The sequence below is a fragment of the Trachypithecus francoisi genome, unplaced genomic scaffold (genome assembly GCF_009764315.1).
Source record: "Trachypithecus francoisi isolate TF-2019V2 unplaced genomic scaffold, Tfra_2.0 Lachesis_group3, whole genome shotgun sequence".
Lineage (NCBI taxonomy): Eukaryota > Metazoa > Chordata > Mammalia > Primates > Cercopithecidae > Trachypithecus > Trachypithecus francoisi.
Genome location: NW_022681468.1, coordinates 125,856,610 through 125,871,576, shown reverse-complemented (window position 1 = coordinate 125,871,576; position 14,967 = coordinate 125,856,610). Strand labels below are relative to the sequence as shown.

The window sequence follows — 14,967 nt, the reverse complement described above, 5'->3', positions numbered from 1 at the left end:
CAAATGGATAGCAATAATTATTATTTTGCATTATGTATATATATTGAGAAAGAAGAGAAAATACTGGGAGCCTTTAATACATGACTGCCAAATATAACAATACCAAACCAACAAAATATCCTACCAACACTGTAATAACTGTTGTTAATTTCTTCCCAAAAAAGTCAGTATTTAAGGCTAAGTCTACTCCAGCTTCAGTCAATTATGATTAAAGGCACATCTAAAACTCATTCTACACAGGCCGGGCATCGTGGCTCACACTTGTAATCCCAGCACTTTGGGAGGTCTATGTGGTTGGATTACCTGAGGTCAGGAGTTCAAAACCAGCCTGGACAACACGGTAAAACCCCGTCTCTACTAAAAAATATAAAAATCAGCCGGGTGTGGTGCCGGGCGCCTGTATCCCAGCTACTTGTGAGGCTGAGGCAGGGAGAACTGCTTGAACCCGGGAGGCGGGAGGTGAGCCAAGATTTTGCCACTGCACTCCAGACTGGATGACAGAGTGAGACTGTTTCCAAAAAAAAAAAAACACACACACATTCTACACAGAATTCTTAGTGTATTTTGTAAATATACTGGGGGAAAAAAAAACAGGGCTAAAGCTGGGCATTTTTAGAGAAAATAAATTTTGAAAAATATAGCCCATTAAATGTATAACTTCATTTGTTCACATTGTCAACAATATAGAAAGTTAAATCGTCCAAAAATAAACTGGAAATTAAACTAAATTTGGGGGCCAGGTTGTGGTGGCTCACGCCTATAATCCCAGCACTTTGGGGGGCCGAGGTGAGCAGATCACCTGAGGTCAGGAGTTTGAGACCAGCCTGGACAACATGGTGAAACCCCATCTCTACTAAAAATACAAAAATTAGATGGGCATGGTGGTACATATCTGTAGTCCCAGCTACTCAGGAGTCTGAGGCAGGAGGACTGCTTGAACCTGGGAGGCAGAGGTTGCACTGAGCCGAGATCACACCATTACACTCCAGCCTGGGCAACAAGAACTAAACTCCATCTCAAAAAAATAAGCCGGGCGTGGTGGCTCACGCCTGTAATCTCAGCACTTTGGGAGGCTGAGGCAGGCAGATCACCTGAGGTCAGGAGAAGTTCGAGACCAGCCTAGCCAACATGGTGATGCCCCATCTCTACTAAAAATACAAAAAAATTAGCCAGGCATGGTGGCAGGCACCTGTAATCCCAGCTACTTGGGAAGCTGAGGCAGGAGAATTGCTTGAACCCGGGAGGTGGACGTTGCAGTGAGCTGAGATCATGCCACTGCAATCCAGCCTGGGCATCAGAGCAAGACTCTGTCTCAAAAAATAATAATAATAAAATAAAATAAAATAAAATTTTTGGTTTCACAGGTCTTTAGTTACCTTCTTATCTACTATACAAAATAACAATTTTTCCCCCACATTTGTCTCCTTAAGATATTCAAAGACATAAGACTAGATGGAGTACATTTCCTTCCATTCTGGTTGTTTGTACTCAGAATTGCTTCAGTAACTCCATATTGCATATGGATGGGATCAAGTCCCCAAAGCCTATAGCATGGGATACAGAGCCCTGCCTAGCTTGCAGCCTCAATCTCATCTCATTCCATTCCATACATCCTGGGGCTTTCTCTCCCACACCTCAACTGCTTTGTGAGCCTCTCATCTGAAAACTTCTCCAGCTCCCCTGACACACACGCCTCACAATTGCTGGCAAATTCCTCCTACTTTTCAACTAACTTCAGGGGTACCTCCTCCATAAGACATTTTCTGCCCCTTTGCCTCCCACCCTCTTCTTTCATCCCATCATCTCCTCCCCAGTACAGACTTCTACTATAGCCCATTATCATTAATTTAAAATGTCTGTTCATTCCTCTTTCATTACACTGTGGGCTGCCTAAAGAGATGGATGCTACAAAGTTTATTCATCTTTTTAATCCAGTACCTAGCAGTATCTGGCACCCCATGTGCAGTAAACACCTAGTGGCATCAAAGGCGAATGGCATACATGTGGTTATTTTTTATAATTTGAAGATGTACACTGAGATTACTTCCCTATTCTCATGTAAGTTAATGAATATATTGTGTGTTCCCACCAAACTCATTATATATGTGTGGGCAGCAGAGATTAAGAATCACACAAGTAAATATAATTTACAGATTGAATTTATTTTTGTTAGGTCTTGTACCAGATACTCAATAGATGGTTATGTGGCCGGGCGCGGTGGCTAATCCCAGCACTTTGGGAGGCCAAGATGGGCAGATCACGAGGTCAGGAGATCGAGACCATCCTGGCTAATACGGTGAAACCCCGTCTCTACTAAAAAAATACAAAAAACTATCCGGGCGAGGTGGCGGGCGCCTGTAGTCCCAGCTACTCCGGAGGCTGAGGCAGGAGAATGGCGTAAACCCGGGAGGTGGAGCTTGCAGTGAGCTGAGATCAGGAGCTATCTGGAGTGCCACTGCACTCCAGCCCGGGGAACAGAGCGAGAATCCGTCTCAAAAAAAAAAAAAAAAAAGATGGTTATGTGTCTCTCCCTCTAACTTATAGCTTGGAGATAAGTTCTGGACCAGTTACTCAAGGATAGAGAAATTCAAGACAGGGAGGATCAGGTCAGGTTGGGGTCTAGTGTAATCAGAAGAGGCTCTACAAATTTCCTAGTTCTCAGACAACAGTAAAGTATAAGAAACATGGGTTCTAGACTGGGCACGGTGGCTCACGCCTGTAATCCCAGCACTACGGGAGGCTGAGGCAAGTAGATCACCTGAGGTTAGGAGTTTGAGACCAGCCTGGCCAACACGGGGAAACCCCGTCTCTACTAAAAATACAAAAATTAGCCAGGCATGGTAGCAAGTGCCTGTAAACCCAGCTACTAGGGAGGCTGAGGCACAAGAATAGCTTGAACCCGGGAGAGGGAGGTTGCAGTGAGCCAAAGTTTACACCACTACACTCTAGCCTGGGTGACAGAGCAAGACTCTACCTCAAAAAAAAAAAAAAAAAAAGAAAAGAAAAGAAACACGGGTTCTGGAGACCAAAAGCATCAAATACTATCACTGACTGTGCAAGAAGAAATAACAAATACATAATTCAGTTTAATAACCATTCCTTTCCCTTAAAACCAATCTGAGATTTAATTAAAATTCAATCTAATGTAGGCCTGAGGTGGCTTTGAGAGAGCTAAATTAAGTCAAACATATATTCCTTCCCAGAGTAGATCTGGAATTCTGAGAAAAGCAATCTAGTTTTTTGTTTTGTTTTTGTTTTTTTATTGAGACAGTCTTGGTCTGTCACCCAGGCTGGAGTGCAATGGCGCAATCTCGGCTCACTGCAACCTCCGCCTCCCAGGTTCAAGCTATTCTCCCTGCCTCAGCCTCCCAGGTAGCTGGGATTACAGGCACCTGCCATCATGCCCGGCTAATTTTTTTGTTTTTAGTAGAGACAGGGTTTCACCACATTGGCCAGGCTTGTCTCAAAACTCCTGACCTCAGGTGATCTGCCTGCCTTGGCCTCCGAAAGTGCTGGGATTACAGGCGTGAGCCACCGTACCCGGCCAGCAATCTAGTTTTTTAGAGGCATGTCTGCCCCAATAAGGAGCTATATTATCGGGTATGGCCATAGAGGGGAAGGAGGGAGGCACCTCCCTGACTAGTGAATTTGCTATTTTGTCTGGGAATGAGAGGCTAGGGAGAAAGAAAACTGGAAATCCAGTAATTAAAAAAAAAAAAAATTATTTTAGATCTACTTTAAGGTAGGCCTTCATGGAAACTCCATCTCTACTAAAAATACAAAAACAAAAATAGCCGGGGTTGGTGGCAGGGGCCTGTAGTCCCAGTTACTCGGGAGGCTGAGGCAGGAGAATCACTTGAACCCAGGAGGCGGAGGTTGCAGTGAGCCGAGATCACGCCACTGCACTCCAGCCTGGGCAACAAGAGCAAAACTCCATCTCAAAAAAAAAAAAGGGAGGGGGGAAGGAAAAATATTTAAACTATCCAGTCAATTATCAAATATGCATACAAGCCTAGACAATGAGGCTAAATGGACACTGAGAAAAGAAATCTAGTTTCCTGGGGTACCCTCTTCCCATTAAGGAGGAATATTGTAGAATAAGACCTTAGAAGGTAAAGTCCTCGAGGAAGAGGCTTCTGCCTCAAGGTAACTAGCATTTTGTTCAAACACACCATTGGCACCATTTAATCATATAACTATATTGTGCAATGATTAATATCTTTTTTGTAACAAAGGTACTGCAAAATAAATAGCCCGTAGAATGAGGAATTAAGTGACTTCTTACAGAAATATTAACATGTGACCATGAATAGATACATTATTTTAGGTCATTACATGGCTTGACAGACTTGAAAGGAGTATAACATAAGAGGATGTTACCAGAAAGCATTAAGAATCAGAAAACAAAGTTAGAAAAACATGTGCAAGTGAGAGGATTTGAATATTGAATAAGAAAACCCAAAGAGGCCTACGTGCCTCCCAGAGCTGGTCCCTAAAGCCTTTTTAATTAATTACATCATTGCATCCCTGGGCACCTCAAGTGAAGAGTACAGAACCCATGTCAACATTCCATATCTCAAACAAAGCATGGCATGCTTTTATTTTTATGTAACAGTAAGAAACTCAAATTTTCATAGATCTTATGATCTAAAATCCCCAAGCACTTACCTATGATAAAATGGTAAAAAATGACCCAATATTTACCATTCAGTTCATAAATGCAAAAAGCAAAGTAAGTGAAACTTAAATGTCCCTGGTTTGAAAATAAATTCAATATAATTGGTTTTTATGAGACACTCCTATCCAAAAGCTTTCTACTTGTTGGGAGTAGGGGGAGACTTGAAATACATATATATCATTTATAAGTGACATTTTTAGTTATTTTAACTAAATAGATTTGTTGGTTGATACCTGGTAACAAAGGATACCTTAAAGACTAATCAATGTAAGCCGGGTGTGGTGGCTCACACCTGTAATCCCAGCAGTTTGGGAGGCCAAGGTGGGCAGATCACCTGATGTCAGGAGTTCGAGACCAGCCAAGGCCAACATGGTGAAACTCCGTCTCTACTAAAAGTACAAAAATTAGCCGGGCATGGTAGTGCACGCCTGTAATCCGAGCTACTCGGGAGGCTGAGGCAGGAGAATCGCTTCAACCTGGGAGGCAGAGGTTGCAGTGAGCTGAGATCACGCCATCGCATTCCAGCCTGGGCAACAAGAGTGAAACTCCATCTTGGGGGAAAAAAAAAAGACTGATCAATGTAACCTAATTAAAAATAAGTCAGCTTTTAAGTGTTTGAGTCTTAATATTTTAAATTGGTATTTTAATTTTTATTTTGTTTTTGAGACAGATTCTCGCTGTGTTGCCCAGGAATGCTGCAGCATGATCTCTGATCACTGTGACCTCCGTCTCCCGGGTTCAAGCGATTCTCCTGCCTCAGCCTCCCAAGTAGCTAGGATTATAGGCGCACAACACCACACCTGGCTAATCTTTGTATTTTTAGTAGAGACGGGGTTTCACCATGATGGCCAGGCTGGGTTTGAACTCCTGGCCTCAAGTGATCCACCCTCCTCAGCTTCCCAAAGTGCTGGGATTACAGGCATGAGCCACCGTACCCAGCCTAAATTTGTATTTTAACATTTGAATTTTTATTCTTAGTTTTTCAGTCTTACAAATTCTTGACATTGATTACACTCCACTATTTTATTATTTATTCTTTAATGTAGTATCCAAGGTTATGATAGTCAAATAATTTCCTCTGACAACACACTCTTCACAGAGCTTTGCTTAGCTCATCACTTCCGTTCATTCAGGTCTCTACTCTAATGTCACAACTCAGTCATTCCCTGACCACATTAACTATAACAGCAACTTTTCACCTCCCAACCTCTGTCCTAAGTCTACCAGTCTCTATTCCCTTTCCCTCTTTTATTTTTCTTAGAAATTTTCACTACCTGAAATTATATATTTATTATCTGACTCCTCTACTAGGCTGTTAGCTCCATGGAGGCAGAAACCGTATCCCCAAGGCTGTAGCCCCAGGGCCTAGAATAGTACTTGGCATGTAGTAAAAGTTTAATATAAATTGGGAAAGATGAAAATAAGGTTTTTTTACTAAAGACCTCCTGATCACTAGCCAAAATATCTCATTTCTCATAAGTCTGCTAAAACATAAAGTTAGATGAATTTCCTAGTTCATATGAGAATTCAGAAAGCTAAAACCACAAACCTGACTCCTGATGCAGTAGTCTCAACACTGTACCAACCACATATATTAACACGCATAAAAGTTTCTTCACTCCAAGTATATGAAATATTTAACTCAACAACCACCAGTCTCAAATCATTCACTGTTACCACCAATTCATTAAAAACTTCATTGACTTTTCCTAAAACTGTTATGAGCTTTAAAGTTGAGATTTATAGTACGTACCAAAGAACGCCTCATTTGCATTAATATGGTCATAAAGCAGTCAAAGCTGATCATTCCTTCCTGGCTTGAGAGTAGTTTGCTTTTCTCCATGGTATGTACAACCGCTGAGGCTCCCAAAGCCATTTCTATCCATTCAAGAAGATACCGTAATGAGCCTCGTTGAGCTGCCAAACCAAGCAGCAACTCAGAAGCTAATCTACGACCTAAAGTGTCTGCCCCAGAATTAGGAATAGTTACTCCTTTAAGAAATGTTGTTACTTGCGATAAGCAGTCCAAGCCCATAGGAGGAATCTTGCTTTCATTTGCTAATGATAACGGTGGTAAAGAGCTCACAACTTCAATTGCAGTATGAATAACATCGTTGCAAAGACTGAGACCAGGTCCTGACACAGGCATCATCCAACTTTGTCTTAGAAGTGCAAATAATAAACTTAGACCAGTTCGAACACCCATTTCTATAAGTGCATCAGTGCTTGACCGGGGGCGTTCACTAACAGAATGGACATCTGCTGACCCAGAACTGCTCTCTGGAGAATGCTGCTGCTGCTTCACCTTGCCTTTGTCATGGTATTTATTAGAAAGTGCATAAAAGACACGCTGGAGTACAAGCAGTCGTTTTCTAAGTGCCCCAGCAAATGGGGAATCCGAACACACCATCTTTGCCAATGCTAGCTGGCTGCTAAGAAGAGCATCCAAATAGTGGTCCTGCTCATCACTTGAAAGAGACTCACGTTCAAAGTCTGGCAACTGTGGTCCTTTGAGGCATAAAACTTGTTGAGGCAAAGGTACTACTTCCTTATTGCTAACCAGTTTAGAATACAGAACAGCAACTCCCTCTCTTGTAGCAATAGATTCACTGTCCTCTGTAATCCAGGAGCTGTTCAAGTGTTCAAGCCATTTCAGCTTCACTGGTGGAATCATAGTTGCCATGTTGATTTATCCTTCAGCCATTAGTCCTGCAAAGGGAGAAGAGAAAACAGTCAAAAACATACAGAGGATTCATAAAATGTTCTAAAATTTCATCTTACATTACAATTAATTATTTCAAATTGGTGAAATGCAACCGGATGCGGTGGCTCACGCCTGTAATCCCAACACTTTGGGAGGCCGAAGCGGGCCGATCACTTGAGGCCAAGAGTTCAAGATGTTCCTGGCCAACATGATGAAACCCCATCTCTAAAAATACAAAAATTAGCCGGGCATGGTGGCACATACCTCTAGACCCAGCTACTTGGGAGGCTGAGGCAGGAGAATCGCTTGAACCTGGGAGGCGGAGGTTGCAGTGAGCCGAGATTGCACCACTGCACTCTAGCCTGGGCAACAGAGCAAGGCTCTCTCTCTCAAAAAAAAAAAAAAAAAAGTCTGGAGGTTCATGGCACTGTACGAATGTTACTATTTTAGCTTTGATAAATGTCCTATGGTTATCTACTAAGATATTAACATTAGGGATAAATGGGTGAGGGGTATATGGAAACCGTACCATCTTTGCAACTTTTCTGTAAATCTAAAATTCCAAAATACAAAGTTTATTTTAAAAAACAGTAATTTCTGGCCAGGCGCGGTGGCTCAAGCCTGTAATCCCAGCACTTTGGGAGGCCGAGACGGGCGGATCACTAGGTCAGGAGATCGAGACCATCCTGGCTAACACAGTGAAACCCCGTCTCTACTAAAAAATACAAAAAAAACTAGCCAGGCGAGGTGGCGGGCGCCTGTAGTCCCAGCTACTCCGGAGGCTGAGGCAGGAGAATGGCGTAAACCCAGGAGGTGGAGTTGGCAGTGAGCTGAGATCCGGCCACTGCACTCCAGCCTGGGCGACAGAGCGAGACTCTGTCTCAAAAAAACAAAACAAAACAAAAAAAACAGTAATTTCTTTAGATGTACCTTTTCCATTCAGTTCTGATTCCACTGTCAGTGTAACAGTGGGTTCTACATGCTGATGACTCCCAAACTTTTATCTCCAACCCAGGCCTTCTCCCTAACTCCAAATTCATATACACAATTGACTACTTGGCCCCTCCACATGGCTATCTAACAGTTTCGGTTATGGCTGGATATCTCAAAATGAACATATACAAAACTGAGCTCCTAATCTACCACTACCACTACCCCACCCAAACCTGTCCCTCCTATAGACTTCTTCCTCTCAATAAATGGTAACTCCATCCTTCTACTTCCCTGGGCCAAAAACTTTGGGACTCATAATTGTAGAATGGAACACCCACTTTGGAAAGGTGTCTGGCAGTTTCTCATAAAACGAAACATATATCTAACCCTATGACCCAAAAATTCCTCTCCTAAAGATTTATCCAAAACAAAACATAAGTCCATAAAAAGACTTCAATCAAAATAGTGGCTGCCTCTAGAGGGTGACGGCATGAACTGACTGTGAGGAGCTTGAGGACACTTCTTGAGGTAATATTCTATGTCTCAATACTGGTGTGGAATACACAGGTTGTACATTTGTTAAAACCTAGTGGGCTGGGCATGGTGGCTCACGTCTTTAATCCTAACACTGAGGGAGGCCAAGGCAGGAGGACTGCTTGAGCTCAGGAGTTGAGACCAGCCTGGACAACATAGTGAGATCTCGTCTCTACGTAAGAAAACAAAAATAAAAAAACTCAGTGAAAGTGCACTTGAGATTTTTACATTGCATTGCATGTAAACTTTACCTCAACAAATACTGAATAGTTAATGATATGCAAGCTGAAGTATACTTGAGGGAAGTAAATAGACATCTGTAATTTATTTTGAAATGCATCAGAAATAAGATGCATTGATATACATTTTTTATATATACACAAAATTTTTAATTACAAAATATTGCAGGGAAGGTATCTCTCAAGCAAGTCCCCAGAATGTCACTTATGATAGCTGGTAATAGAGAAAGATCCTCAATCACCGAAGGGAATTTAGTTTTCATGATATAGGCAGATCATCAAGAAAGCACTCCAGTGATAAAGATTCCAGACTACAGTAATTAAAAGGAGTTTCTCATTTCTCAATATGCCCTGTTAAATTCTAAATATAAAATCTGATGACACTTGCCTTCACAAGTTTATGATTACTATGCTTAATTCATGTTCCTAAGATACTCGGAAAGTATGCACTGAGGAGGGGGAAATCATGATCCTCCGCCCCACCCTGACTTCATTTGGTATTAAACACCAGCATTGTGCAGAGGACATAAAAGTGCCTTATTTACCTCCATCCCTTCCCACATAAGCCATATGTAATTGTGCTCTTTTAAATTTGGAAGGTTTAATAGCTGTACAGGGATACGTTGTTATTCTAATTTGTATTTCCCTGATTACTAATAAATCTGAACATCTTAAGTTTGTTGGTCATCTGGATATGCTCTTCTGGGAAATACTTACTCATGCATTTTCCTATTTTGTTATCTTGTCAACTTGTAAATATTTTTTGTATTTTATCACAGTCTGTCCTCAACACTGTAAATATTTCTTCTAAATCTATCTTTTACAAACACACACATCTTTTATTTTATAGCTTCTGTTTTCCATTCTTGGTCAAAAGAGTATCCCTGCCCCACTCTCACACCCAGATGCCACATGAATTCTAGATTATCATCACCTGTATAAAAACCACCTTGATATTCTTGAGAGTTTTTTTTTTAAGAAAACACCTGAGTCTTTAGTCCATCTGGAATTAAAATAAATTCTACATTCATCTGGAAGTTTAATACACTCTATATAGCACAGGCTGAGTCCAATTTTATTGTTTCCAGGTAGAAGGCTAGTTATGCCACCACCATTTATTAAGTAATCCAGGACTTCTACATAGTTGAAGGCAATGGCAGCTGCACAGCTATCTGCCCAAAATTTCATCCCCAAACAGTAAAAAAACAAGAAGGAAAAATTAAATTCTATACCAAACCACAACTGTAGCATAACTTGAAGACACAGAATACCAAATTGCAAATAATTGTAAATAAAAAGAGAAAAAGTCAACCAATTCAGGGTACATGCTTTCACCTCCATCCACCCACAAGGCTTTGTGGCAAGCAAAGGCAGACTAAGAAAAACTGCAGAAAAGACAGAGGAGAAAGGCTAGTGAAGGCACCTAAAAATGATTTGTAGTGACTCCCAGAAAGATTAAATCCACACCGCATCTGAAAACACTGGAAAAGTATCTGGGCAGATCAGAGCACAGACTACGGGGAAGAGATTTCAAGTACCTTTAATTTAAAGCATAAGGCATGGTTTAAAAGAGCAGGTGCAATTAAAAAAGACAAGTGTTAAATAAGCATTTGTTGAAATGCAGAGGAAAGAAAAAGCAAAAAGGAAGAGAGAAGTATGCTTTAACAACTGAGCAGTGAAGGGGAAAAGAAGAAAAAGGGGAAATACTTAGTGTCCTACAAGACAAAATAGACCCATAAAATTGAAGACAGAACAACCGTTTCCTCAAGTAAAACAAACAACATTTCTGCTATTGTATTTGGACTTTGCTATATTGACTGAAGATAATGCAATTAAGAATATTATAAAATATTCAATATCATAAAAATGAACATGAGAAAACTCAAGTGCATACAGAGCTATTGCAGAAAACAAAACAAAAATTAAATTTCACATTTATCAATTGAGGGAAATTCCCTGATAACAACAAAGCAAAAGAAAGTTTAACAATCCAAACAAAATTAAATAAACTGAAACATATGATGATATGAAAAACCCTGAATCAAAAATTCAAAAACTGAAAGCAGAAACAGACAAAAAGGAAGAAAAAGAAGAAAAGGAAAGGAAAGAAGAAAGGGAAAGAGGTAACTGAACTCAGAAAAGAAATATGAAGAAAAAGTCAAAATTATCTCAGCAATGAAGAATGAATTATAAAAGTGTTCAAAGGCCGGGCGCGGTGGCTCAAGCCTGTAATCCCAGCACTTTGGGAGGCCAAGACGGGCGGATCGCGAGGTCAGGAGATCGAGACCATCCTGGCTAACACGGTGAAACCCCGTCTCTACTAAAAATACAAAAACTAGCTGGGCGAGGTGGCGGGCGCCTGTAGTCCCAGCTACTCGGGAGGCTGAGGCAGGAGAATGGCGTAAACCCGGGAGGTGGAGCTTGCAGTGAGCTGAGATCCGGCCACTGCACTCCAGCCTGGGCGACAGAGCGAGACTCCGCCTCAAAAAAAAAAAAAAAGTGTTCAAGGAAGAGTAAACTCAATGACATAAAGAAAAATAAAAAGGGTCAGAGAGAAATAAGTGGAAAGAAAAAAAGAGTAATATTCACATTATTGGATAACGTGAGGAAGAAAAACACAAACCAAACCAAACAAAAACAGAGCTGGTTTTATAGCTGTAATGCAACAAAACTTTCTAAAACAGAAAAAAAATCTGAATCAATATACAAGGTACTTGGGAAAATTAACCCAGACAATCAACTCCAAGAAATAGCCTAGTAAAACTATTAGATTTCAAAGATAAAGATAAAATCCTAAAGACCTCCGAGCAAAGAGATGAAATGACTTTAAAAAGCAAAAGAATTAGCCAGGCATTATTCTAAAACAAAATAGCACAGCAACAGCTTTTATAAAGCAAAAACTACAGGAGATGCAAGGAAACATAAATAGAAATGCTAATAACATGAGACATGAATATACCACTCTCAGTACAACATGGATCAAGTGAACAAAAATAAGAAAATAGAAGACCTAAACAACAAAATAATTCACTTCACCACTAATCGGATCTATTTCTGGATTCTCTATTCCAGTCCACTTGTCTATTCTTACAACAACAGCGACTTGATTAAAATAGCTTTATAAATGTATAAATGTTCTGATGACTGGTAAGGAAATTCTCAGAAGTTTAAGATTATTTTATTCAGGCCAGGCGCGGTAGCTCACGCCTGTAATCCCAGCACTTTGGGAGGTCAAGGCGGGCGGATCACGAGGTCAAGAGATGGAGACCATCCTTGTCAACATGGTGAAACCCCGCCTCTACTAAAAATACAAAAATTAGCTGGTCGTGGTGGTGCGTGCCTGTAGTCCCAGCTACTTGGGAGGCAGAGGCAGGAGAATCGCCTGAACCCAGAAGGTAGAGGTTGCAGGGAGCCGAGATCACGCCACTGCACTCCAGCCTGGTGACAGAGGGAGACTCCGTTTCAAACAAACAAACAAACAAAAGATTTTTATTCAATTATATGCCATCCCTTCCAACACACTACTGAGGTTCTAATCTGATTAGATGTATGTATTTTCAGAAAATAGACATTTTTATGAAATTTGTTCATCCAAGGACAAAGTGTGCCTTTCTATTTTTTCCTATCCTATTTTAGATTTTCTTCATATAAGTCCTGTGCTTTTCTGTTGATTCTTAAGTATTTCTGATTTTGTGATTACTATGAATGGAATTTCCTCATTTCCATTTCTGGTTAATTACTGCTATCTAGTCATCTGGGTAAATCCATATATTTTCCAAAATTATACAAAAATAGAACAGGAAATGAATCAAAGAAACAGACACCATCTAACAACAGGAAACAAAGGAAGAAAACAAGCAAGTATTAAAATGGTAAAGCAGACACTAAAGGTCAGCTATAAGACCAAGTACAGCTACTACATCAACATCTGTAAAATTCACCTATTAAAACCAAAAGACAAAGATTGATATGAAATGATAACAATAATCTATATGCTAACTGAACAAAACATACATGAAAGTAGTTATGACCCAAAATTTATAATCTCTGCTATAAATTAAATGTATAACTATAAATCTAATAAGTAAATCATTTTTAAAATGTATACCCTGTCTATAAGCAATGGATCTAAAACAAGTGATTTCAAAATGTTGAAGATAAAACGTAGGGTAATGATATAACAAACAAATGCAACCAAAAAGAGTATCATCTATTAGGTAATAAATAGGACAAAAAGGGTTACTTGGTAATGATGAACAGTATAATCACTAATAAGATAAAACTGTCACAAACCTTTACGTATAAGCAGAGTAATAAAACAAATGAAGAGGAAACCACAGAAAATACAGGAAAAATGGCAACCACAGTAATAGTCAGAGACTTAAATACAGCCATACCTCATTTATGGCACTTGACTTTACTGTGCTGTACAGACACTACATTTTTTTACAAATTGAAGGTTTATAACAACCCTGATTTGAGCAAGTGTATTGGTGTCATTTTTCCAAAACTATATGTTCACTTCATGTAACTGTGTCACATTTTGGTAATTCTTACAATATTTCAAAATTTTCATTATTATTACAACTGTTATAGTAACCTGTAATCAGTAAGCTTTGATTGTTACTATTGTAATTGTGTGGAGGTGCCACAAAGCACACCCATATAAGACGGCAAATTTAATCGACAAATTGTATGTGTTCTGACTGCCCCACCAACCAACCATTCCCCAGTCTCCCTACCCTTGGGAGTCCCTATTGCATAAGACACAACAATATTGAAATTAGGCCAACTAATAACTCTACAATCGCCTCTAAGTGTTCAAGACAAAGGAAGACACCATGTCCCTTTAAATCAAAGGCCAGAAATGATTAAGTTTAGTGAGGAAGGCAGGCCAAAAGCTAAGCCTCTTGCGCCAGTTAGCCAAGTTGCAATGCAAAGGGAAAGTTCTTAAAGAAACCAGAAGAGCCACTCCAATGAATACATAAATGATAAAGAAGTGAAATCGCCTTTTTCCTGATATGGAGAAAGTTTAAGTGGTCTGGATAGAATATCAAACCAGCCACAACATGCCCTTAAACCAAAGCCTAAGCCAGAGCAAGGCCCTCTCTTCAACTCTATGAAGGCTGAGAGAGGTAAGGAAGATGCAGAATTGTTTGAAGTTAGCAGAGGTTCACTCATGAGGCTTAAGGAGAGAACCTGTCTCCACAACATAAAAGTGCAAGGTGAAGCAGCAAGTGCTGATGTAGAAGCTGCAGAAAGTTATTCAGAATATCTACCTAAGGTAATTGATGAAAGTAGTTACATTAAACAACAGATTTTCAATGTGGACAAAATAGCCTTCTATTGGAAGATGCCATCTAGGACTTTCACAGCTGGAAATAATTCAATACTGCCTTCAAAGGACAGGTTGAGTCTCTTGCTAAGGGCTAATGAAGCTGGTGGACTTAAAGTTGAAGCCAATGGTCTTTTACATTCTGAAAAACCTAGGGCACCTAAGAAGTATTATAAATCTACTCTCCCTGTGCTCTATAAATGCAACAACGAAGCCTGGATGACAGCACATCTGTTTACTATACAATTTACTAAACATTTTAAGCCCACTGTTCAGACCTACAGCTCAGAAAAAAGTTTCCTTTCGAAACATTGCTGTTCACTGACAATGCACCCAGTCACTCAAGAGCTCTACTGGAGATGTACAAGGAGATTCATGTTGTGTTCATGCCTACTAAACACAACATCCATTCTGCAGCACATGGATAAAGAAGTCATTTTGATTTTCAAGTCTTATTATTTAAGAAATACATCTTGTAAGGCTACAGCTGCCATAGATAGTGATTCCTCTGATATCTGGGTAAAGTCAATAGAAAATGTTCCGG

At 40.1% G+C, this 14,967-nt stretch overlaps 1 protein-coding gene across 7 annotated transcripts in view; it reads right to left on the bottom strand.

Annotated features, from left to right (window-relative positions):
• HERC1 (HECT and RLD domain containing E3 ubiquitin protein ligase family member 1) overlaps positions 1-14,967 on the bottom strand; it is a 231,466-nt gene that overhangs the window by 165,328 nt on the left and 51,171 nt on the right. For all 7 annotated transcript variants that reach the window (XM_033189823.1, XM_033189828.1, XM_033189825.1 and 4 more), the window contains exon 2: positions 6,432-7,387. In XM_033189823.1, coding sequence (XP_033045714.1) covers positions 6,432-7,361 — 930 coding nt within the window. In that variant the 5' untranslated portion in view covers positions 7,362-7,387. The remainder of the gene's footprint in view (positions 1-6,431; positions 7,388-14,967) is intronic.